This window comes from Symsagittifera roscoffensis, chromosome 8 (genome assembly GCF_963678635.1).
Source record: "Symsagittifera roscoffensis chromosome 8, txSymRosc1.1, whole genome shotgun sequence".
Classification (NCBI taxonomy): Eukaryota; Metazoa; Xenacoelomorpha; order Acoela; family Convolutidae; genus Symsagittifera; species Symsagittifera roscoffensis.
The window spans coordinates 28,094,164-28,118,447 of NC_087069.1; the positions used below are offsets into that span (position 1 = coordinate 28,094,164).

A 24,284-nucleotide genomic window follows, 5' to 3' on the forward strand; every position below is an offset into this window, starting at 1 on the left:
ATATAATTTTCTCGTCAATTATCTCGTTAGTTTCAGCGCAATTCTTGAATAACTAAAAAGTCAAAATGACTCATTTTTAAGGTAAATTTTTGGTTAGAATTTAGACAAATCTACCTTATAAATTTTAAGCAACCTTTGTTCTGTTCATTTTTTGTTTCTTCTTAACCCAATTCGAGAAAAATCCGTTTGAATTTTCCAATGTTATTCGTTGTGTCCGGTTAATCAGTACTAGTGTTGTCAACTTCTCAATTTTTAAGCAGTTCTACGAATTGTTGCAACTCAAAAGCATTGTCCGAAAATGATCGAATTTTTTTTTAGCAAAACCTGAATCTAGTAGTAAGTGACGAATACAGACCCGAAACGAAGCGAGCACTGGCCGAGATGAACGAGAAGGAGTTAAGTTTTGAACTAATTGAGCGTCTGATCGAATACTGCGCGTCACTTGAAGTCCATGGAGCTATTCTCATTTTCCTACCGGGCTGGAATCTGATTTTCTCACTGTTTAAACATCTGACGTCTCATCCGCGGTTTGGATCCAGGGAGTTTAGAGTGTTGCCGCTACACAGTCAGGTGCCGAGGGAAGATCAAAGGAAGATATTCGATCCAGTGCCGCCGGGATGCACTAAGGTATGAATAAACAAATGCAGACATTGCTTGGGGTAGATCTTTAGCGGACACCTTGTGAGGTCGTGTCTATCCTTTTTTGGTTACTTGATAAAATAATCTGATTGTAAATCTTTATGCTATCTGACGATATATTAGTAATAAGAGAAAAAGCTCATTTTCTCTAAGCGAATTTAATTTTTTTGAAATACATAGTTTTGGAATGCTATTTTAAGTTTTAATTTTTGTATGCACGTAGTTCAGACTCTTTTATAGGTCGTGATGATTATGATTATTATTGTTTTGTTTTTCGGGAAAAATCTTAAAATTTATTCAAGGCTCAAATTTACTTTTCTGCGGCCTGGCATTTGATTTCTTTTTGAGTTCAGTTTGTTACCTTTGTAAAAAAGGAAGACAAATTCCACTGTCGAACAGCATATTTGTTAAGGTCTCGACAAAGGTCAATCATAATTTGTTGTAGAAATTCAAAGAGCTTTAAGGCTTCCTATATATATATTTTGAACTCAACTTTCGAGAGGGAAGGGTTGGTAATACCGTCTTCAGCATAACAAGCAACTATGCCAAATTGCCAATATAAGGCACTATTGTTGTACCTTGAATCTTGTTAAAGGTTATCCTGTCTACCAACATAGCGGAGACTTCGATTACGATCAACGACGTGGTGTTCGTGATTGACAGCTGCAAGAGCAAAGTGAAGTTGTTCACAGCCCACAACAACATGACCAGCTACACCACAGTATGGGCCAGCAAGACTAATCTGGAGCAGAGAAGGGGCAGGGCTGGCAGAGTGAGGGCCGGGTTCGCTTTTCACCTATGCAGTAGAAGCAGATTCGACAAGTGAGTTCCAGTTGTGGTTGTGGTGGGGCTTAGGGTGGTTGAGTTTCAAGTAGATTTGTTTTTTTTTTAAACGTGAAATGGCATCAATGGTAGTCTGAGCCACAATTGGATCAGAGGGCCGACACGCTTCCATCAATGCTCAAGGAATAGATTCAATGCAAAAAATGCTTGAGCAAAAGTTATGATAATCAAAGGTTAATTTTATTTTGATCGATCTTTGAAATTGTCTTTTACCAATTCTATAATCTTGAATCCTATTGTTTGAATCCTAATGACTTTCTTTTCTGCATGATATTGTTCAGTTTTGACTTTTATAAACAATTTCAGACTGCCTCAGCACAGTACTGCCGAGATCTTCTTGACTCCTCTGCACGAGATAGCACTCAGCATCAAGCTCCTCAAACTGGGAACAATCCAGCAATTCTTAGGAAAAGCTCTGGAACCACCTCCTCTGGATGCAGTCATAGAAGCAGAGGTCACTTTGAAAGGTATTTTATCGATTCAGCACTTTGGATAATATTCCAAGAATTTTGTTAACTGGAGTTTTTAACTCTCGTGTCTCTATAAAGTTTGAGATCAGAAAGTAGTGTCTAATTTTTTGTTCTTAAAGTATAGCCATACCGTCTAGGAATTTGCAGCTTTGGTTCATTATTCGTTTTGCGACGCAATTGATTTGAACTGAAGTCCTCAAAATATAATTAGATGGAAGTTATTTTAAGACATGAAAGCACTGGACAAGAACGAAGAACTAACTCCTCTTGGAAGGATCCTAGCTCGACTTCCGGTTGAACCACGCATTGGCAAGATGCTCGTGCTGGCTACTCTTCTGGGAGTAGGGGATCCCATGTGTTCCATTGCTGCCCTAGTCTCATTCCCGGAACCCTTTGAGACTCCGAAAGAGTTCAAGTTTCTCCAAGTTGTCCATAAGAGGATGTCGGGCAACAGGTGCAGTGATCACGTGGCTCTTATTACGGCATACCAGATATGGCTCAGAGCAAAGTTAGTAAATATGTATGCATTTGTGTAAATGAAGGAAAATTAACTTGAACTCTGCAAGTTCCTGTCATGTAAATTTTGATCTGTGGTTTCGTGGACGGATGGATCAAGTTTCTATATTTAACAGAACTCGTCTAGCTTCCTTTGATGCTTTTAAAACTTTAGTGTTAAATTTTATCCGGTTGGATTTCCTGGATCAATTGAGAGTGTAATGTACTGTATCTGAATTTTTTCTTTATTTTTTATCGAATTTCCATAAAAATCCGCATACTTAGTTAGACTTTTAATCAAAATAAATGATGGTTAGAATTCATGGATATAGGTGCATAAACTTATTTTTCGCTCAAAGATTGAAAACGGACCAGAAAGGATCATGATGATCTCATTGATATCGCTCATTAATTCTTGGCTGAATATAATTGCTGCCTATGCAGCGATCTTTAATGACGTATAAATTTGAAAACACTTGATAATGATTATTATAAATCAATGTTCTTGTAAATCAAACCCTGCTTCTTAAAAATGTGTGAAGATAGAGACACGCCTGTTGATGTGCAGGGAGCGTGGGGAGAGGAGTGAGGTGGACTTGTGCAGTGAGAAACAGCTGAGCATGTCCACTCTTCGGATGGTGTATGAGGCCAAGACACAACTCAGAGACATCCTGCTCAGCTGCGATTTCGACGAAGGTAAACACGGATAGCTGGTTGCTGTGATTATTCCACAATTATCTATCCGGCCTGTGTTTGTTGAATGAAAGTTTGAAAACAATTTTCAAACCAATAAGGTTGCTGCTCTAAGTTGGTCTGAATAGCAAAAAAAAACTTCGATTTATGGCTTAGTTGTTGCATTTGTTAATCATTCATTTGCTCTGAAAAATGTTGCCTCACTCTCAGGATTATAAGAAAATTGTTCTTAAGCTCAATTTTGCTCCAAGACTCCGACCATTAGATTGCAAAAAAATTGAATATATGAATATTCTCACCCGGTTGTCAATTTACTCTTCAGTTCAGTTTAACTAAATCAAATTCGATCGTTTTAGAGCTACTTCAACCGACCTTCCTCATCAACAACAACCCTGACGAAAATCTGGACGTCCTTATCTCAATGCTAGTAGGCGCTCTCTACCCTAACGTGTGCTACCACAAAGACAAACGCAAACTCCTCACGTTTGACATGAAACCAGCCTTGATCCACAAATCGTCGGTCAATAACTCTAAAGACGGAATGACATTTCCATCGCCGTTTTTCGTGTTTGGGGAGAAATTGCGAACAAGGGCTGTTACGGCGCACCAGATGACAATGGTGAGTGCGCTGCAGTTGTTGTTGTTCGGAAGTCGGTCTGTGAGTTCGGAGAGAAGAATTGACCCGCAAGATGGAACTGAGAAGCAAATGGTCCGTCTGGACGATTGGTACGTAAACATAGATAGTAAATACTCTATGGCGTTGTGGCGCATCAGTAGTGATGGTGCCCAGCAATCATATGATAGCGGGTTCAATTCGCACCTGCGCTGCAATTTACAAGGTGAGCTCTTGTAAGATAGCCATAGCTTAGTTAACCTTTATTTATTAACCTTCGGATTAGGCCTCTGGCTGGTTAGCTAAAAAAAAATAGTAAAAAGACATTTATCCGATTTGTGGTTGCAGATGAAATTAACAGCACAGTTTTTAAGAGCAATGAACGTAGTGGGTACTCTTATATAGGTCTTGCTGATTTTTTTTGTCTTTTTTTCTAAGAGTAATGAACTAGTGAGTACTCTTATATAGGTCTTGCTGTTTTTTTAAGAGAAATGAACTAGTGAGTACTCTTATATAGGTCTTGCTGATTTTTTTTGTCTTTTTTTCTAAGAGTAATGAACTAGTGAGTACTCTTATATAGGTCTTGCTGTTTTTTTAAGAGAAATGAACTAGTGAGTACTCTTATATAGGTCTTGCTGATTTTTTTTGTCTTTTTTTCTAAGAGTAATGAACTAGTGAGTACTCTTATATAGGTATTGCTGTTTTTTTAAGAGAAATGAACTAGTGAGTACTCTTATATAGGTCTTGCTGATTTTTTTTGTCTTTTTTTCTAAGAGTAATGAACTAGTGAGTACTCTTATATAGGTCTTGCTGTTTTTTTAAGAGAAATGAACTAGTGAGTACTCTTATATAGGTCTTGCTGATTTTTTTTTGTCTTTTTTTCTAAGAGTAATGAACTAGTGAGTACTCTTATATAGGTATTGCTGTTTTTTTAAGAGAAATGAACTAGTGAGTACTCTTATATAGGTCTTGCTGATTTTTTTTGTCTTTTTTTCTAAGAGTAATGAACTAGTGAGTACTCTTATATAGGTCTTGCTGTTTTTTTAAGAGAAATGAACTAGTGAGTACTCTTATATAGGTCTTGCTGATTTTTTTTGTCTTTTTTTCTAAGAGTAATGAACTAGTGAGTACTCTTATATAGGTCTTGCTGTTTTTTTAAGAGAAATGAAATAGTGAGTACTCTTATATAGGTCTTGCTGATTTTTTTTGTCTTTTTTTCTAAGAGTAATGAACTAGTGAGTACTCTTATATAGGTCTTGCTGTTTTTTTAAGAGAAATGAACCAGTGAGTACTCTTATATAGGTCTTGCTGATTTTTTTTGTCTTTTTTTTCTAAGAGTAATGAACTAGTGAGTACTCTTATATAGTTCTTGCTGTTTTTTAAGAGAAATGAACTAGTGAGTACTCTTATATAGGTCTTGCTGGTTTTTTTGCTTTTTTGTCAAGAAAAAGTCTTAAAATTTGTTCACGCTCAGTTTTGTTTTTTCGCCGCTTACTGACTTGTGATTTCTTTTTAAATTCAGTGCATTTAAATTCAGTGTAAAGGTCACGAAAAATGTGATCGGCTTCTGATTTCAAAAATGGAAATTAATTATCAGATTTCCCAGCGAAATAAAAGTTTTGCCGATTGATCCAGTTTTCTCAAATTGAGCTATTTTTATCATAAAACCGTCCACCATAAATTGTTTTACAATTTCAAAGAGCTTTAAGGTCATCTATTTTTTTTTCGAAAGTTGAAGATTTTTGAAAACACTAGTCGTTTTTTTTCAGTTTCTTTGCGTTCATTACTGTTTTCCAAGTGCCAGTTGGCTATGTTTGTTGTTTGATCCGAAATAAATGGTCTCCTAACTGTACTCGTGAAGCGAAGGTTATGTTAAGATGTACAATTGAGGTTCTTTAATGAAGGTCAGTTGAGACAAAAATTGAGTATCACACAAAGAAGTTGTGAACTATCTGCTATTTTCAACTTCTAAATAATCCTGGTTACGTTTTGGAATGATTGGGTGCGAGCGTCTTCTTGAAAACCTGTGATATAGGCTTCATCTTTTTAAGGATCAATCTGGATCTGGACCACAAAAGCGCAGCCTCAGTAGTCGCCCTTCGCCCGATCATTGAAGACTTCATCATGCGATTCACAAGCGAACCCGAGAGAGCACTGCAGATGGCAGACAGTGATGTCACTCTGAAACACGTGATCAGAAGTCTGTCTACGGCAGATAGTGTGTTGCTGGAAAGGGGAGGGGCGAGTGGGGGTGGTGCAATTAAAAGGCCGATGATGCAGTCGCCATTGGGGGGAGGATATGGACAGTAAGTAGAATTTGTAATCAGTAAGTAGAATTTAGGCTTTCGAAACAGATAATCAAACGCTGCAATCCTTGTAACCATGGATTGTATAAGAAGTTTGTTTTTACGTGGGTGTTTTTTTTTAAATTGTTTCAACCTTTATTCTTGAGGCCAGCTGTTTCTAAACTTTCGAGCTCTACGAATGACCCTAGAATGGCTTTACTTCGTAACTGTACCAGACGCAATCTCGAATAAAAATTGTCTCTCAATTTTTATCCGAGATTGTTTCTTTGAGATCTGAGGATTTTCCTCACATTTTGGCTGAAAAAACATCGGGCATTTTAAGATTTAATGTGACTTATTTTTTTTCTCGGTTTACACTTCGTCAGCTAAGTGTATTATTACGAACCTTCTTTTTTTTCTAACCTAACTCGAAAATAAAACTGCAGCATTGGAAATTGGATAGCATCTGTTCTCTGGTTTATTTGTGGCTAGTGTTTGGTACCTTGGCTCTTTCACATTTTCCACTCCCCCCCCCCTCGTAAAATAGCAAAATAAAGCTTCTCAGATATTGTTAACACGGCATTTTGCATGCTATAAATGTTGTGAAAATTTGTTCATCTGTTCACGCTGACGCCTTTCGATGCAGTTTCTAACATAAAAAGTAATTTTAAATAGACTTTCCTTTAACTCCTAACCAGCTAGTAACTCTAACTAGGGTCAGCCAAAGGCAAATACCGTAATGACATTGACCCATATGTCTAATTACTTGAAGGAGCACTGTTGAAAAAAGATCAAGCCAATTGATTCAAAGCCAATTGATTTTTAAAAAAAGTCATTTTAAAAGTTAAATATTCCACTCATTATTTTGAAAAGAAACTTTGATCTGCTAACCAATATGATTTGCATTGCTTTTAGGTACGGGCCTTCGCCTCCCAAGGCTACTATGATGGAAAGCAGTTACAACAGTGGCGGTGCAAATCAAAGTTATGGCGGCTACGGAGAGCCCAGTAGAGGTCAGCATTTATGTAGTACTGGCGTGTAACGCACCTCCGATACTTCAATTTTTGACAACTCTTATAAAACCGCATATATTGGCAATAAGATTTGCATCCTTTGAGTGTACTCTGGTATCACCCAATTACAGGTTTGGTAATTCAAATTCAGTAAAGTTTTTATTCAATTTTTTAAATTCAAGTTTGTGACGTTTCTTATATCCAACTTCATTGGAAAAGTTTAGAATGACATAAAAAACGGAAACTAAAAGCAATTGAGCAGTCGAATTTGGAGGCAAGAGTTGCAACCCCTGAGAGTACTCTACAGTACCCAACCACAGCGTTGGGAATTTCATATTTTGAGAAAGTTCAAATTTAAATTTTTAAAACTACAAAGATTTGAGCAGTCATATTTGGAGGCAAGATTCGTAACCCCTGAGAATACTGTGCCAGCCCTCAAATACAGGGTTAGGAATTTCAAATTTATGAAAGAACTAAATTTCAAGTTTTCTTCCACGAAAATTTTAAGTTTCAGTTTTTTGATACAAGAGAAAATCACGAAAAGCGTCATATCTCGAACACTAAAAGGATTTGAGCAGTCATGATAATAGTTGCAACTGCTGGGAACACCCTGACAGAGCCTCACTCTAGAGATGAGAATTCAAATTTGTGAAAATTTTTATAAGTTCTTTGAATAATTTAAAAAAAAAACACAAAAAAAGGTCACATCTCGTAAAACTAAGAAAATTTGAGCAGTTGCATTTGGAAGCAAGATTTGCAACTTCAAAATTCTGAAAGTACCTTCACAGTACTTAACGACAGGGTTGGGAATTTCAAACTTTCTGAATGTTTTAAATTCAACTTTTCTGAAAATTAAAAAACAAAATCATAAAAACGTCATATATCGAAAAGTAATGACTTGAGCAGTCATCCTTGGTTGGAGGTAATATTTGCAGCCTCTACGTGTATGTTGCTAGCGCCTAACTGCAGGGCTAGGAATTTCGAGTTATTCTTTCCAAACTTCTTTCAAATCTAAATCTTCTGAGATTTAAGAAAAACAATCATAAAAACGTCATATCTCGAAAACTACGAGGATTGGATCAGTCATAATTGGAGGCCCATTTTGCAACCTCTACGAAAACCCTCCCACAGCATAACACCATAAGGTTTCTACTTTTAAACTTTTGAATCGAACACTGAGTTCAAACTGGAAACTCGAGTAAAATTTTCAACCCTTGCAATATACGATATAACTTAATCGTGAAAAAATTCTTTCGTTAAACGTGCAAAAATAATACGTTGAAAAACTTAAGCATTGCGAGATAGTGAAGCCTGCATTTAATTAGATAAGAAATGTGCACAAACTAATCCTGATGCATGGGTTCGAATCCTGTAAATGAAATTAACAGCACAGTTTTTAAGAGCAATGAACGTAGTGGGTACTCTTATATAGGTCTTGCTGATTTTTTTTGTTTTTTTTAGAGTAATGAACTAGTGAGTACTCTTATATAGGTCTTGCTGGTTTTTAAGAGAAATGAACTAGTGAGTACTCTTATATAGGTCTTGCTGGTTTTTTTGCTTTTTTGTCAAGAAAAAGTCTTAAAATTTGTTCACGCTCAGTTTTGTTTTTTCGCCGCTTACTGACTTGTGATTTCTTTTTAAATTCAGTGCATTTAAATTCAGTGTAAAGGTCACGAAAAATGTGATCGGCTTCTGATTTCAAAAATGGAAATTAATTATTAGATTTCCCAGCGAAATAAAAGTTTTGCCTATTGATCCAGTTTTCTCAAATTGAGCTATTTTTAACATAAAACCGTCCACCATAAATTGTTTTACAATTTCAAAGAGCTTTAAGGTCATCTATTTTTTTTTCGAAAGTTGAAGATTTTTGAAAACACTAGTCGTTTTTTTTCAGTTTCTTTGCGTTCATTACTGTTTTCCAAGTGCCAGTTGGCTATGTTTGTTGTTTGATCCGAAATAAATGGTCTCCTAACTGTACTCGTGAAGCGAAGGTTATGTTAAGATGTACAATTGAGGTTCTTTAATGAAGGTCAGTTGAGACAAAAATTGAGTATCACACAAAGAAGTTGTGAACTATCTGCTATTTTCAACTTCTAAATAATCCTGGTTACGTTTTGGAATGATTGGGTGCGAGCGTCTTCTTGAAAACCTGTGATATAGGCTTCATCTTTTTAAGGATCAATCTGGATCTGGACCACAAAAGCGCAGCCTCAGTAGTCGCCCTTCGCCCGATCATTGAAGACTTCATCATGCGATTCACAAGCGAACCCGAGAGAGCACTGCAGATGGCAGACAGTGATGTCACTCTGAAACACGTGATCAGAAGTCTGTCTACGGCAGATAGTGTGTTGCTGGAAAGGGGAGGGGCGAGTGGGGGTGGTGCAATTAAAAGGCCGATGATGCAGTCGCCATTGGGGGGAGGATATGGACAGTAAGTAGAATTTGTAATCAGTAAGTAGAATTTAGGCTTTCGAAACAGATAATCAAACGCTGCAATCCTTGTAACCATGGATTGTATAAGAAGTTTGTTTTTACGTGGGTGTTTTTTTTTAAATTGTTTCAACCTTTATTCTTGAGGCCAGCTGTTTCTAAACTTTCGAGCTCTACGAATGACCCTAGAATGGCTTTACTTCGTAACTGTACCAGACGCAATCTCGAATAAAAATTGTCTCTCAATTTTTATCCGAGATTGTTTCTTTGAGATCTGAGGATTTTCCTCACATTTTGGCTGAAAAAACATCGGGCATTTTAAGATTTAATGTGACTTATTTTTTTTCTCGGTTTACACTTCGTCAGCTAAGTGTATTATTACGAACCTTCTTTTTTTTCTAACCTAACTCGAAAATAAAACTGCAGCATTGGAAATTGGATAGCATCTGTTCTCTGGTTTATTTGTGGCTAGTGTTTGGTACCTTGGCTCTTTCACATTTTCCACTCCCCCCTCGTAAAATAGCAAAATAAAGCTTCTCAGATATTGCAAACACGGCATTTTGCATGCTATAAATGTTGTGAAAATTTGTTCACCTGTTCACGCTGACGCCTTTCGATGCATTTTCTAACATAAAAAGTAATTTTAAATAGACTTTCCTTTAACTCCTAACCAGCTAGTAACTTTAACTAGGGTCAGCCAAAGGCAAATACCGTAATGACATTGACCCATATGTCTAATTACTTGAAGGAGCACTGTTAAAAAAAGATCAAGCCAATTGATTCAAAGCCAATTGATTTTTTAAAAAAAGTCATTTTAAAAGTTAAATATTCCACTCATTATTTTGAAAAGAAACTTTGATCTGCTAACCAATATGATTTGCATTGCTTTTAGGTACGGGCCTTCGCCTCCCAAGGCTACTATGATGGAAAGCAGTTACAACAGTGGCGGTGCAAATCAAAGTTATGGCGGCTACGGAGAGCCCAGTAGAGGTCAGCATTTATGTAGTACTGGCGTGTAACGCACCTCCGATACTTCAATTTTTGACAACTCTTATAAAACCGCATATATTGGCAATAAGATTTGCATCCTTTGAGTGTACTCTGGTATCACCCAATTACAGGTTTGGTAATTCAAATTCAGTAAAGTTTTTATTCAATTTTTTAAATTCAAGTTTGTGACGTTTCTTATATCCAACTTCATTGGAAAAGTTTAGAATGACATAAAAAACGTCACATCTCGGAAACTAAAAGCAATTGAGCAGTCGAATTTGGAGGCAAGAGTTGCAACCCCTGAGAGTACTCTACAGTACCCAACCACAGCGTTGGGAATTTCATATTTTGAGAAAGTTCAAATTTAAATTTTTAAAACTACAAAGATTTGAGCAGTCATATTTGGAGGCAAGATTCGTAACCCCTGAGAATACTGTGCCAGCCCTCAAATACAGGGTTAGGAATTTCAAATTTATGAAAGAACTAAATTTCAAGTTTTCTTCCACGAAAATTTTAAGTTTCAGTTTTTTGATACAAGAGAAAATCACGAAAAGCGTCATATCTCGAACACTAAAAGGATTTGAGCAGTCATGATAATAGTTGCAACTGCTGGGAACACCCTGACAGAGCCTCACTCTAGAGATGAGAATTCAAATTTGTGAAAATTTTTATAAGTTCTTTGAATAATTTGAAAAAAAAAACACAAAAAAAGGTCACATCTCGTAAAACTAAGAAAATTTGAGCAGTTGCATTTGGAAGCAAGATTTGCAACTTCAAAATTCTGAAAGTACCTTCACAGTACTTAACGACAGGGTTGGGAATTTCAAACTTTCTGAATGTTTTAAATTCAACTTTTCTGAAAATTAAAAAACAAAATCATAAAAACGTCATATATCGAAAAGTAATGACTTGAGCAGTCATCCTTGGTTGGAGGTAATATTTGCAGCCTCTACGTGTATGTTGCTAGCGCCTAACTGCAGGGCTAGGAATTTCGAGTTATTCTTTCCAAACTTCTTTCAAATCTAAATCTTCTGAGATTTAAGAAAAACAATCATAAAAACGTCATATCTCGAAAACTACGAGGATTGGATCAGTCATAATTGGAGGCCCATTTTGCAACCTCTACGAAAACCCTCCCACAGCATAACACCATAAGGTTTCTACTTTTAAACTTTTGAATCGAACACTGAGTTCAAACTGGAAACTCGAGTAAAATTTTCAACCCTTGCAATATACGATATAGCTTAATCGTGAAAAAATTCTTTCGTTAAACGTGCAAAAATAATACGTTAAAAAACTTAAGCATTGCGAGATAGTGAAGCCTGCATTTAATTAGATAAGAAATGTGCACAAACTAATCCTGATGCATGGGTTCGAATCCTGAATTCTTTAACGTTCTTCAAGGCTTTTTCTACCTCTTTTCGTGCAGATTGCAAAGTTGGAAGGACTTTTGTGGTTTTCTTTAACTTTTTGCACGCAAATCAGATACCACACAAAATATCAGACTGGGTTAACTAAATTTTATTTCAGAAGAAGAAGAATTAATTTCTCGCTACGAAAAGTCATTTTAGTCAAAGTAGTTTCACAAAATTTTAAGCAACTCTGAGAGGACAGCGAACGAGTCCTTCTGGATTGCATGGTGATGCCCCAAACTCAGAAATATTCGGAAAAACCTATTAATTATGGAAGCATGGTAGTGAAATGAACAAAACTAAATAACTTTGTTGATAAACAAAATTAGCGAAAATAAATAAATAACATCTGCCTTTTCGACTTCATAAAAATATCGCTCAACAAATCTGACGATTTTAGTGGCACGTGAAACAATTTCCTGGCGATATAAACCTGAAGTTTAGCCAGTTTATGGGTTAAACTTGCCATAATTGGCTGCAAATTGAAAGAAAAAATCAGATTTTGTTTTTGTAATCTTCAGAAACTCGCTTGTCGTATCCCCCCATATTCGGTTCAAAACTAAAGGTTGACTTATTCACTTTGCGGTTACTAATTCTACTAACTGCACCTCGTCTCTAAAGCATCACTTACACTAAAAGAATTGGATGGAGGCTTTCTGGACGTTGGGAACAAGCCCAAAAAGTAACCAGTGAACAAATCGAAGTGGGGTTTGCAAATAGTCAGAGACTATATGAAAAGCAAATTGTTTAACACACTGTAAAGCGCCCTGAAATCAACGCTAGATGGAGGCAAAATCATTAGCAGTTAACTGCAAATGCGTTTTAAACGATGCCTTCTTCGCTTAAAAGTTATAAATCTAGATAATAAGCTACTGATTACACTAGTCATCAGCATAGTGTATTGGTACGAACCTTTTTTCTAATCTAACTCGCAAATAGAAGTGCTCATTGAAACTGGAAAGTATTTACTTGTTTCGGTCATTGTTTTCTGATATTGTTTTGCACGAAATTAATGTGATTATTGAATGAGAACTTAGAATCAACATGAAGAAACGCTTGTTAGAGTTAAATTATTGATGTACAAGAGCGATCTTTGAGCATTAAGTTAGGATACGTTTTAACGTAGTTCTATCCGTTTTTAGTGACAATATGTTAACATTTAGCCACTTATTCAACGCTTTGAGATAGTTATTGAAAATTTCAATTGAGCCTGTTAAACACGTTGTTTGTAGCATCTGCACATAAAAAACTTTTCTCGAATTGCTAAATTTAGTTAGGTTATTGATATATTTGAGGAACATTAGGGGTCCCAAAATGTAACCCTTTGGCACAACGCAGTTCAGTTCAAGCCACAAAAATTGAGTTTCCTATTTGGGTTAGCTACGATTTTAAAGGTAGCTTTTGGACCATAGTAATGTCTGTTCACTTTTTCCATGCATGTCTAAATTTTTGAAAAGAATTGTATGATCAAGTGATCGAACGCCATTTTCAAATCCAGAAAAACAGTTCTCTTTATCGATTTTTTCTTCTCCGATCGCTTCATTTCAATTTTTTTGGACTGCAATTGACGGAAAAAAAATAACTTAACATAAACTAGGGAATAACTATCCAGGTATTCGTATACTCTGTTAACCATAGCACGCTGAAAATTTTTACTTCAGCTTATGAAAAGGGATATTGAACGGTAAGTTCCCAAACTGAGCTTTGATCCTTCTTTTCAAAGCTGATGAACTATGGCTTTGACCAAGGAGCTGTGGAAGAACGCTGATTTCAACAATTTATCAATCAGAATTTTCAGTTCTTACAATGACATTGCCAAAATTAATGAAACCTGTGGATGTCTTATTCTGCTTGGATGTAAAGATTTCATCTATTTCCAGTTCTTTTACTGGTGTGTTACGCAAATAAAAGTTGATTTTCTCCAGGTTTTGCTCTGACTTAGAACCTAATTTTTTATTGGACAGGTTAAGTCCGATAGTTGATAAAAATCTAAATTCATTTGCAAAGTCTAGATGAGACGAGATGACTTCGATTATGTTTTTAATTGAAAAGTTTTTTTTCTTTATTGTTAAATGCAGCGCCCATAATTTCATTTAGTTTTTTTAGGCCTTTCTTGATTCACCAATTCATTTTCGATCTCAGTTTCTTCCTAGTGAGTTTGAAATGTTTTCATTCAATCGAGGCTAATTGTTTTTACCTGACTTTATTTAGCCGGTTACGTTTTGCAGTCAAATATGTAATCAAATTATTGATTCAGGAACAGGGCGCTTTTTTTCTCCGAAGTTGATGATCTAAAAAAATACTTGCTTTAATACTATTTTAATTTGATTCAAACTGTTGAAAGCAATCATCTAATGGTTCTGAATAATTCGCAATTTGCATCGATTATCAGTGTCAACTTCATAAACCTAGTATCACAATAAGTAAAGTCTTTTTTGTGCGATGTGTTAAACTCATAAGTGTTCGGAGAGTGGTCAGAAAGGGATATTTAGCTCGTACCTGCGCAGATTAGACTTTTAAGTCTTTAATAATGAAGTGATCTAAAAGAGTTTCACTTGTATCTGCAATTCCATTGATTTTTTAATGCTACTTGCAATGCACATAATTTCAATTACTATTTTACAGACCTGTCGTGAGTCACCAAAACATTTTTGAATTACTAATATGTATCTCTTATATTTTTAATTTCCGATCTTAGTTTCTTCCTAGAAATTTTGAAATGTTTAACACGCCAGTAACCGTGAACTAAGATCCCTCCTCCGTTCTTTCTACTTTTGCGCAGTATAGTATTGTAACCAGGTTTTACTTAGGCATATCATAGTAGGTGGTGACTCAAAGTTGGTTATTAATGCTTCCATTTCATCATGGAGTTTACTTACAGATCTTCCATATAATGTTTTTTTAAAACGTTTGCAAATTTAGGGTTCAACGAATAAGCGACTCTCAACTGAGGAAACAAAGGATTTCACGAGTAGTTGATTAGGTTCCAGTGCAACAGCTCCGTTTTGGAAATAGTTCTTGTCATTATAGCTGTATCCTAGAAACTCAATCTTCATACAGACCATTTATTCGATCAGCACGTTAACCTTTCTTCCGTTGAATAAATATGGCTCCTTGTTCATTTCAGCTCGACTCAATTCTGTGATCATTCCGAATCATTCGCATGAATTTCATTCGCGGAAGGCTCAGATTCTTGAATACTTTGATAGTACTTGTGTGCTCATTCCCAGACATATTTTCCTTGTTTTGTAGTATTTTAATTTTCGCAATGCTGCTATTGAAGCGCACGATCACTGGTTTTTCTCGAAAATTTTTGTTCCCCGTCGGTAACCTGTAGGCAGTTAAAATATTTTGAACTGTGACATTGGCTCCTTTTTTTCACTCATACCAATCACTTCATCAATTGTTTCGCCGTAGTTTTCCCTGGTTTCATTCATTAGCAGCCTATTATTCGTATGTTGTCGCTTCTATTGTAGTTTTCAGTTTTTTTTTTCTGAATCTGACAACGTCTTGAAATAACTTGTTTTTTCGCTGGTACACCTCGTACAACGTTTTTTTTTCCTCTTTTATTCCAGCTACTGTATTTTTGACGGCTTGTTCAATTGAGGCAATTTTATTTTTTTTCGGGAGATTCATTAATTTGTGGCGCTAGTTTCTGCATTGGCTGTTCTTACTGCAGCTTGGATTTTATGTGATATATTATCAGTTTCTCCACAAGGACTTATTACTTCGCATGTTCTCTTGTTTTCGGGCTGTGCCATTGGAGTTATTGGTGTTTGATCCCGATAACGTAAATGTGGGTAGTTGTTAACGTCAGAATTATTTAACTCTCGAAATTGGCGTTTGCTTTTATTACACCAATGGAGTCAATAGTTTTAGTATTTGAGTCATTTTTCTTCTCTGAAGCCATGTAATAAGTTTATCACAACAGTTACGCTTCACTTCTTCCAGTTTTGATTCTTAAGTTCATCACAACAATTTGAAACCCTTTCCACTTTTGAGTCGATGAAAGAAGTCTGCAAAAGATTTCGCTGTGTAGAAGAGGCATTGTTTTTCAAGTGAAGAGTCATTTTTTGTTTTAAGTTATTTTACTCGAGTAGTCATTGCTAATTTTAGGTGAGCTTATTTCCGGTGCCCAACCCATATGCTCAAACATTTTTTAAAAAGTGATTCGTTTTTCAATTTATTGAAAACTAGTGGGAATTAAAAACTAGCTAAAACTAGTGGGATCTGCTGCTGTTTGCACAGCAGCCGGCAATACTTGTTTATTATTACATAACTCGTATTTTTAACGGGAGAATCTCTGATCTCGTTGTTTGTTTTTTTTTATTAACAATAATTGTGTAGTAATTAAATGTATTTGGCCACTATTGTAAATATAATTTTTTATCGCTGGAAAGCACTGGTAGTTTGTAATGCGCGATGTGCGTCTAATAGAAAATGAAACGTTTCAATCGAAAAATGAGTACTTTTTAATGGTTTTCTAAAAAATCAGGTAATTATTAGCTGGAATGAATGAATTAATGAAGGTACCAGAAATACCCCGCTTTTTCCAGGTTATGCTCCAAGATTTCCGCCCAGAGCCCAAGGCTACAGTCAAGTGAACTCACAATTCAGAGGCTCGCCTAGATACCCCACCCCTCCCAGACCTGGTGGGTCATTCCGAGGGGCACCCTTTAGACCGGCTCAACCCGGAGACTCGAGTGGGGGCAGTGTCTGGATTAAACCAGAACCACCTGAACTGAAGCAGGAAATAGGAATGAGATTCCCTCCGCCTGGTCCTAGAGGTAAGCGATTGTCAATAGTTTTTTACTTTCCTCAGAAATTTTCTGAGATCTTGATTTAATCTGGTTGGATTTTGCTTAATAGTTTCCTTATTAAACATTTTTGAATTGTTTGAATTTTCATTTTTTGGTTGTGATTTTGTTTTTTCAACTGTTCTAAGGTACCGTTGAAGAAGTTGTTAGCATCGAAATGTTTTTTTTCTGTTCAATTGCTCTCTTAATCATGATAACTCGAGAACTCGTATCAAGAAAAATTTATCATGTGTCTGATGAACAGTGGTGGAGACTGAGAGCAAAGACCCAAATCATTGTTGATTAATCTCCGCAAGCGAACCAGTACAATTTTTGGCCTCTTTTTAAAATTAAATTAGACTAATAATTGTTTTATATACTTGCTTTCGAGCCTTAAATTTGTGTGAAAGTGAAACCGTATTTTCAGTACCTATAAGTCAAGGTAACAATGTAACCGGAAACTGATTTTTCACTGATTAAGTTTTTTTTTTCATTTTGTGCACCATGAAATACATTCATTTAATGAGTATACTACCACTAATACTTTCAGCGTGAAAAAATAAATAACTTGCTACTTGTTTTCAGAAATTTAAATTAGAAAAATTATTGTCCGTGTCTTCGATTCGATCTCCGATGAACACGGCAATCGAACTAAAAATTCGATTTTGTTTCGAGCTTGGGTTATCGCTTATGAAACAAATGGATATGCTTTTATGCACATTTAAAGTTTTTTCGGGATCTATTTATTTTAGTTTATTGTTACTTTACTTAAAATGAATATAACTTTTCTTTTGAGGAGGTTACGGATCACCCAGGCCCCCAATTGGAGGATATGGAAGAGGCGGTAGAACTGGGGTTGCGGGAGGCTTCAGAGGGGGATCTAGAGGTCCACCGCCGCCACCAAGTGCATATAGGTTCAATTACAATCGCTGAAGGAACGTGGAACGTTATCGGATAGAAAAGCGGAAGCTCAATTTAATGATGCAATATTATCTCCATAGTACAAAAATCTGAACTATAAAACTACTCAAAAACTTTGGTTGTCTCTTCAAAATATTTAAATTTGATTCAACTTTCAGTGTTCTAAAGATAAGGTTTATTATTTTTCTGATGTAATCAATTAATGTTTTATGGAAAATTTTTTCTCTACGAAGTAGACTTCTAATTAGGTAGCTTTTTGAATATAATCTCAGCCTTTGATCAGGATCAATCTTGATTTTGTTTTTAAGTTCAATGGTGGCCAGTCAACGCTCTTCAATCATGAAAATGCAAACAAAAGTAAAGATATTCAAGGATTGATCAGGGGAGGATTTACGGGGGGGGGGGGTGCGGATGCCCCCCTTCCTCAGGTATTCGACCCCCTGACGACCCAAAGGGTTCCCCTTTGTACTATTTTGAGATATCCATTTTTGGCTGACGGACCCTAAAACTTTTCTAAAGGCGCCTTGGGCGGCAATATATGCTAAATTTGAGGGGGATTTTCCAAAAAAGCCTAAAAACGTCTTTTTTGGCTTGTTTCTTTCCTGCGGCGCAGAAAATTTGGCCAAAACAGTGTCTTTTTGGTGCTTTGGCAGAGCTCGGAAAATCAATTTGGTCGACCTAAAAAAAAAGGTCGATAAAATTTTCGAACTTTTTAAAAATCCGCCCCCCTCGAGAAAATCCTAGATCCGCCCCTGAAGTGATCGGCTTGTTTTTTCTCGACCAATCAGGTTCATTTGTGTGCTGTTGGATTTGCGATCCCTATATAACCAATGTTTTTTTCTTTTTTTTTTCTAAAGCAGTTTTTTCAAACTTCAATGCACGAAGTAAAGACTTCTAATTAGGTAGCTTTTTAAACATACTCTATCTTTGATCAGGACCAAACTTGAATTTGTTTTTAAGTTCACTGGTGGCCATTTAACGCTCTTCAATCATGAAAATGCAAACAAAAGTAAAGATTTTGATTAAGATGAATGAACGCAGTGACGACTCTTATATAGGTCTTGCAGATTTTTGTTTAACATCTTTTGAAAGCGTGAACTCTTTTTGAAAAGTTATGAGGGTTTGAGCAATGCCAATTTGGCTAATATGGGAAAATTAAAGCACGAGTTGTTTCGTCCTACTAACCCGTAAGCGTCTATTTAATACGCTGAAAAATCATAGAACCGAGTCAAGATGATTGGTGTAATCAATACGCCACTAGACCTTTAAAGCCTCATTTTGTTTTTGGCGTACCAGCTGGGGGTTTATTGCTGATTTCCAAACCTGCTTAAAGAACATTGAACAGCTGTCGAAATATTCAAGGATTTGCTCTAACAAAGGCAGTAGTGTTCTTTTTATTTGAGGAGCGTAATAATCGAAATTTATGCTAAGCATTTAGAAAAACATTGCCATTAATTATGGAAACTTGAATTGATTTTGACCCCCACTCAAATGTAATTTTCCTAAATGCCCTTTTAATGAGGAGTCAGTGATGCATTTTTTAGAATCACGGGTTGAAATGAGACAAAATTTCAGAAGCTTAACCTTCATGATTTGCTCTCCTCTTCCCGAGTTCTCGTATCCAACCATAGCTCACTTTTTCTAATAAACGAAGTTACTGAGCCAGTTTTCGAAATTCCAAACTCATCTATCCTAATTTTTTCAAATAAATTAATTAATTTAATTTCTATTTGGTTATGAAGAACAAACGATCAGTCTAAGCTTTATGCTTTTAATTTTCCCCTTCATTCTCGCACTGACAAACTGGGGATTGAAATTGTCTAAGATTAGATTTTTAAGCAGTTGATATGCTGTATAAAAGAAGTCTAGTTGTGGTAGCCGATTTGGATACGTAAAATAATTTAGAATGGATTTGAACGAATTTTCCTTTGTAGAAAAAATTAGTTTTGTTTCCCGAAAAATCTACTTAGGTTTATTATTGCTTTCGTTTCAAAATTCGAGCTAAATTTTTCACTCTAGAAAAATCTCCATCAGTTCTACAGAGAGTAGGAGAGTAGTTGGACTTACAAGGCAGGCCATTTGGGTTTACCAGAGCTGCTTATTTTTAATTGAGGAGAGAATTAATACAAGGAAGTGTGCAATTTTTTCCGCAAATCTGAAGCACTATGGACAAATCCACAAAATTCGGGTGTTCAGTCACCCAGAAACACTACGAAATCAATTTGATCTACTAAGAATATAAACAGAATGAAGGTGAGTTGATGTCAACCAATGCCTTCCCCCGCCTCCGCGGATATGTTGCTCTGGCAACTGACAATTCACTTTTTTCCAAACTTTGCTCCTGTTTATTTCTTATTCGTAGCAACAAGTCTTTGTGTGAAGAAGCGAAAAAGAGTCTTATTTTTCTTTAATTCATGCCAGGATCCATCTTAAAAGAGGAAATTTTTCTGTGAATTTTCAACAAGTATGTTAGAGGTGTGTATAAAAACTTCCTTTGCTATAAATTCGAAGTAATTATTCTTTTAGGTGCACCTGTGTTTGCCTTTCAATAGTAGTTAAAAATGGGACGAATGAAACTCTTTTTAAGCCAAAAATGGCAGGTTGAAAAGCGCGCTGTGTTTCGAGTTTTTTAGAGATTTTTTTGTGGGGATTTATTTGGAGCTTTTGTGGCTATATATGGTTTTGGATCTACTGTGCTTTTCTGGAATCCCTTATATTTTCTTGTGATGATTTCCGATAATGTTACCTTTTTTAAGATTTTGTGACCAGAAACAACCGTATTGATTTAAAAGAAACTTCAGTTGTATGAAAATTTTGAAAAAATGCAGTGTCGAGAAGAAACAATAACCTGTTTATAATCAATTTCAAATTGTTGGCAAAATAGAAATGACCAGTTTTTGCTTAATTGACTTCGTTTAGGTTCCTCGACTGAAAATGAATGTTGCCAAAAATTAGCATTGACTATAAATACTGTCTGACGGTTAGTCTTGCGGACTAAAACGCAGTTTTCTTATGTTTATGGATTGCAATAGCAATAGGTTTTTCAGCAATAGATAATGTGGCAGAGCTGTAAAAATAATTTATTTGAATTGATTTCAAATCAATTAAGTTCGATACAAAAAAAAATCGATATTGCAAAAATTTTAGTTCTCATTCTCATACGGAATTTAATAAACAAAAATCATGGGGGTACGTGAGGGGCGTACGTCGTGGTTTGGGGAGTACGTCTTGGGTTGGGGGCTACGTCGTAGGTTGGGGGGTACGTTGAGGAGGACGAGAGGAACTGCTCAAAAAAGCTATTTTGGGCACTTTGGAAAATTACTACCTATTGGCCGCCCCTGGATGAACGTGTTGGTTCGAGTTTTCCAAAAAGTTGCAAAAATTAGAGTCATTATTTTCAAAATTTAATGAATTTTCATGGATTTTATGTACAAAAAAATTCCATTATATTGAAAACAAAAATGGATTATAATCGACTATAATGGAATAAAATGGTTATAAATTTTTCAAAAATAATCGATTAAAATGGATTGAAAATCGATTACGTGGTCTAAACATGTCATGATAATCGATTATGTAGACAATATTTTAGTCAATGAAAATCCATTATAACCGATTATTACGAATTAAGATTCGGTGCGGGCAAACAACAGAGAATATTGGAATTATTAAAATATGCTTTTCAATTGTTTTTTTTTGCGTTAATGGTTTGCCTAAAAAAGAACTATATGTATAACTAATAACAAAACTTTCTAAACCAAAAAGAAATTGTTCTTAAAAAAAAACGTTCAATAAAACGTTCATTTGGTGGCGTCCTTCTTGATGAAGCAACTTCCAGCCAATCAAAATTGAGTATTTAAAATGTCAAAGAAATTGTGAACCTCCCAAAAAAGCAAACCAATCGAGGACCTGAAAATAAACATGACCGATCAGAAAAAGCAGATACATGAATTTTCAAATATCAAAATTGGTTAAAAATTCATTCGATCCCATCGTTCGATCCCTCCGTCATTAGAATGTCCTTCTCCCTGTTAGTTTGCTTAAAAAATTGCTCCTGTAACGCTTTCATTGAAAAATATTTTTCAAAAGTAATCCTCGAGTGACTCCTACTCTCTGTAGATCTAATGGAGACTTTTCTAGAGTAAAATAAACTTTGCTCAAACTCCGAAACGAAAGCAATAACAAACTTAAGTAGATTTTTTGGGAAATAAAATTAATTTTTTTTTCCACCTAAGTAAATTTGTTCAAATGCATTCTAAATCATTTCAGGTATCCTAATCGGCTACCATAAGCGGACTTCTTTTATACAGCATATCAACTACTTAAAAAACTTATCTTAGCCAATTTCAGTCCCCAGTTTGTCAGTGCGAGCATGAAAGGGAAAAATTAAAAGCATAAAGCTTAGACTGATTGTTTGTTCTTCATAAGCAAACAGAAATTAAATTAATTAATTTATTTTAAAAAATCAGGATAGATGAGCTTGGAATTCCAAAAACTGGGCTCAATAACTCCTTTTTTTAGAAAAAGTGAGCTATGGATGAATACGAGAAATCGGGAAGAGGAGAGCAAATCATGAGGGTTAAGCTTCTAAAGTTTTGTCTCATTTCAACCCGTACTCCTGAAAAATGCATCACTGTTTTCTGCATTCAAAGGGAATTTAGAAAAATTACATTTGAGTGGGGGGTCAAAATCCGAGCATAATTAGAGGAAAATTAGAACAAATCCCTGAATATTTCGACAGCTGTTCAATGTTCTTTAAGCATCTTGGAAATCATCAATAAACCCCCAATTTGTAAGCCAAAACAAAATGGGCCTTTTAGCGTCTAGAGACGTATTGATTACACCAATCATCTTGACTCGGTTCTATGATTTTTGAGCGGATTTAAAAGACGCTTACGGGTTAGTAGGACGAAACAACTCGTGCTTTTATTTTCCCATATTAGCCAAATTGGCATTGCTCAAACCCTCATAACTTTTCAAAAAGAGGTCACGTTTCCTAAACCATCTTTCTAATTTCGAGCTCAAGATAACAGCAATTTTGTGATGATCTGAAATCATACCGTTCAAAGTTGCTCAAAATTGATTTTGGGAAAAAAAAACGTCCAGAGAACAAGTCAGAAAGTCAGAAAATTAAGTAATCTGTGATCGTAGCCCAGTTTATTGCTTTGTTCATTGCTTCAAGTTGAGTCCATTTTATGCACTGTAGAATGTAGTTACTTTTGAAAAACAACTGTGATGCGTTATATGTGACAAAGAACTATGGCGTAGAAAGTCAGAAAATTAAGTAATCTGTGATCGTAGCCCAGTTTATTGCTTTGTTCATTGCTTCAAGTTGAGTCTATTTTATGCACTGTAGAATGTAGTTACTTTTGAAAAACAACTGTGATGCGTTAACTGTGACAAAGAACTATGGCGTAGATCTGAAGTATGTTTTCCTGTATGTTCTTCCTGTATGTTCTTCCTGTATTTGACTACTTCTAGGCAACTTTATTTGCTTCAAGAAGTTTTCAATTGCTGAGTCAAACTGAAAACTTTTCAGTCGTAAAATGGGTTCCAACATTTTTAAGCAAAAGTTGTCTCAGTGTCGAGAAAATTTGGCATGACATTTGATGTCACTGAACTCCACTTAGAGGAGACCAAATTAAACTCTTCGCTATTTTACGCTACTTTGTTTTAAATTACCCCCTCTTTCTGCAGCTTAATACTTAATTTCTTTGTCCTTTATTGCAAAAATTGTATAAAATATTCAGAAAAGGGAAAAAATGTCCAAATTGTTGTTGGTTTTTTGAAAAAAAAACCCTTATTTTTGACTTTTAATTCTAAATTATATATTGGTTGAAACATTCTGTGCTAGTAGAACAGCAGGAGGTTATTTTTGTTAATGTTTTTGTTTCTTTATGTGGATTTAGTATGGTGCAGTCAGCATATACCTACAAACTTGGGTACTAACAATATATGCGCATATAATAACTTATGTTTACCGTTTTCTTTCTCAACCATTCTAAAACCAGTTTGCTCAAAAAAAGTTACAAAGGACAGGGAGGGAGGGATTTAGGAGGGGATGGGGACTCTTCCTTGATTTTGTTTTATGGCATCTATTTTCAGCGCCATTATTTACTAAATTTGAGGAGGAGCGCGATGAGAAGTGCCCAAAAACAACCTTTTTGACTTGTTTTTAGTCTCAAAATATTACCAGTGCCCAAAAAATGCTGTCTAAATAGTTTCTTTTTTATGTTCTGGATTTTTGCAGGGCTTTATGAAAAAAGGTCCACAAAATGTTCCAAAAGTTGTCGTTTTAAAAATCTTATAAAAATACTTGAAACAAGGCTGATCGTATGTCAATGCATAATTTTGAAGGTTCCGGATGCACTTTAGAGCTAATTAAATCTTTGTATGAAAGTTGATAAAAATAGTTTAAAAAAAAAATAAACTCTTATTTCTCCTTTATATCCCCCAAACGCCATGTAAAGTAAAAGAGGACGTACTTAGCGTTTCCTATCCCAATAAGAAGAACAAAAAAGCTTGCTTCAATTCAATTTTGAAACACTACATCGTGTCGCTTACGCGTGTTATAAGAACGCAAGGTATCTCAAATCATTAACTATCCCAAATTGGCCAAATGAGCAGTTTTCAAACCCCATAACTGAACATAAAAAAATTACAAGTGAAGTTTTGGTACGTTTG

At 35.5% G+C, this 24,284-nt stretch overlaps 2 protein-coding genes across 2 annotated transcripts in view; both read left to right on the forward strand.

The window, feature by feature from the left end:
- Positions 1–7,080, forward strand: part of LOC134853527 (ATP-dependent RNA helicase A-like) — a 31,781-nt gene extending 24,701 nt beyond the window's left edge. Inside the window, exons 13-20 of the mRNA XM_063869525.1 lie at positions 319–627; positions 1,235–1,461; positions 1,789–1,949; positions 2,181–2,460; positions 3,016–3,143; positions 3,497–3,866; positions 5,805–6,059; positions 6,954–7,080. Of these exons, the coding sequence (XP_063725595.1) occupies positions 319–627; positions 1,235–1,461; positions 1,789–1,949; positions 2,181–2,460; positions 3,016–3,143; positions 3,497–3,866; positions 5,805–6,059; positions 6,954–7,080 (1,857 nt within the window). The remainder of the gene's footprint in view (positions 1–318; positions 628–1,234; positions 1,462–1,788; positions 1,950–2,180; positions 2,461–3,015; positions 3,144–3,496; positions 3,867–5,804; positions 6,060–6,953) is intronic.
- Positions 7,081–9,198: 2,118 nt separating this feature from the next.
- Positions 9,199–17,817, forward strand: LOC134853726 (uncharacterized). Its single transcript, XM_063869732.1, has 4 exons — positions 9,199–9,482; positions 10,374–10,471; positions 16,440–16,670; positions 17,476–17,817. The coding sequence occupies exons 1-4, from the start codon at positions 9,301–9,303 to the stop codon at positions 17,610–17,612; spliced, it is 648 nt and encodes a 215-aa protein (XP_063725802.1). The 5' UTR covers positions 9,199–9,300; the 3' UTR covers positions 17,613–17,817.
- The last annotated feature ends 6,467 nt before the right edge of the window (positions 17,818–24,284 follow it).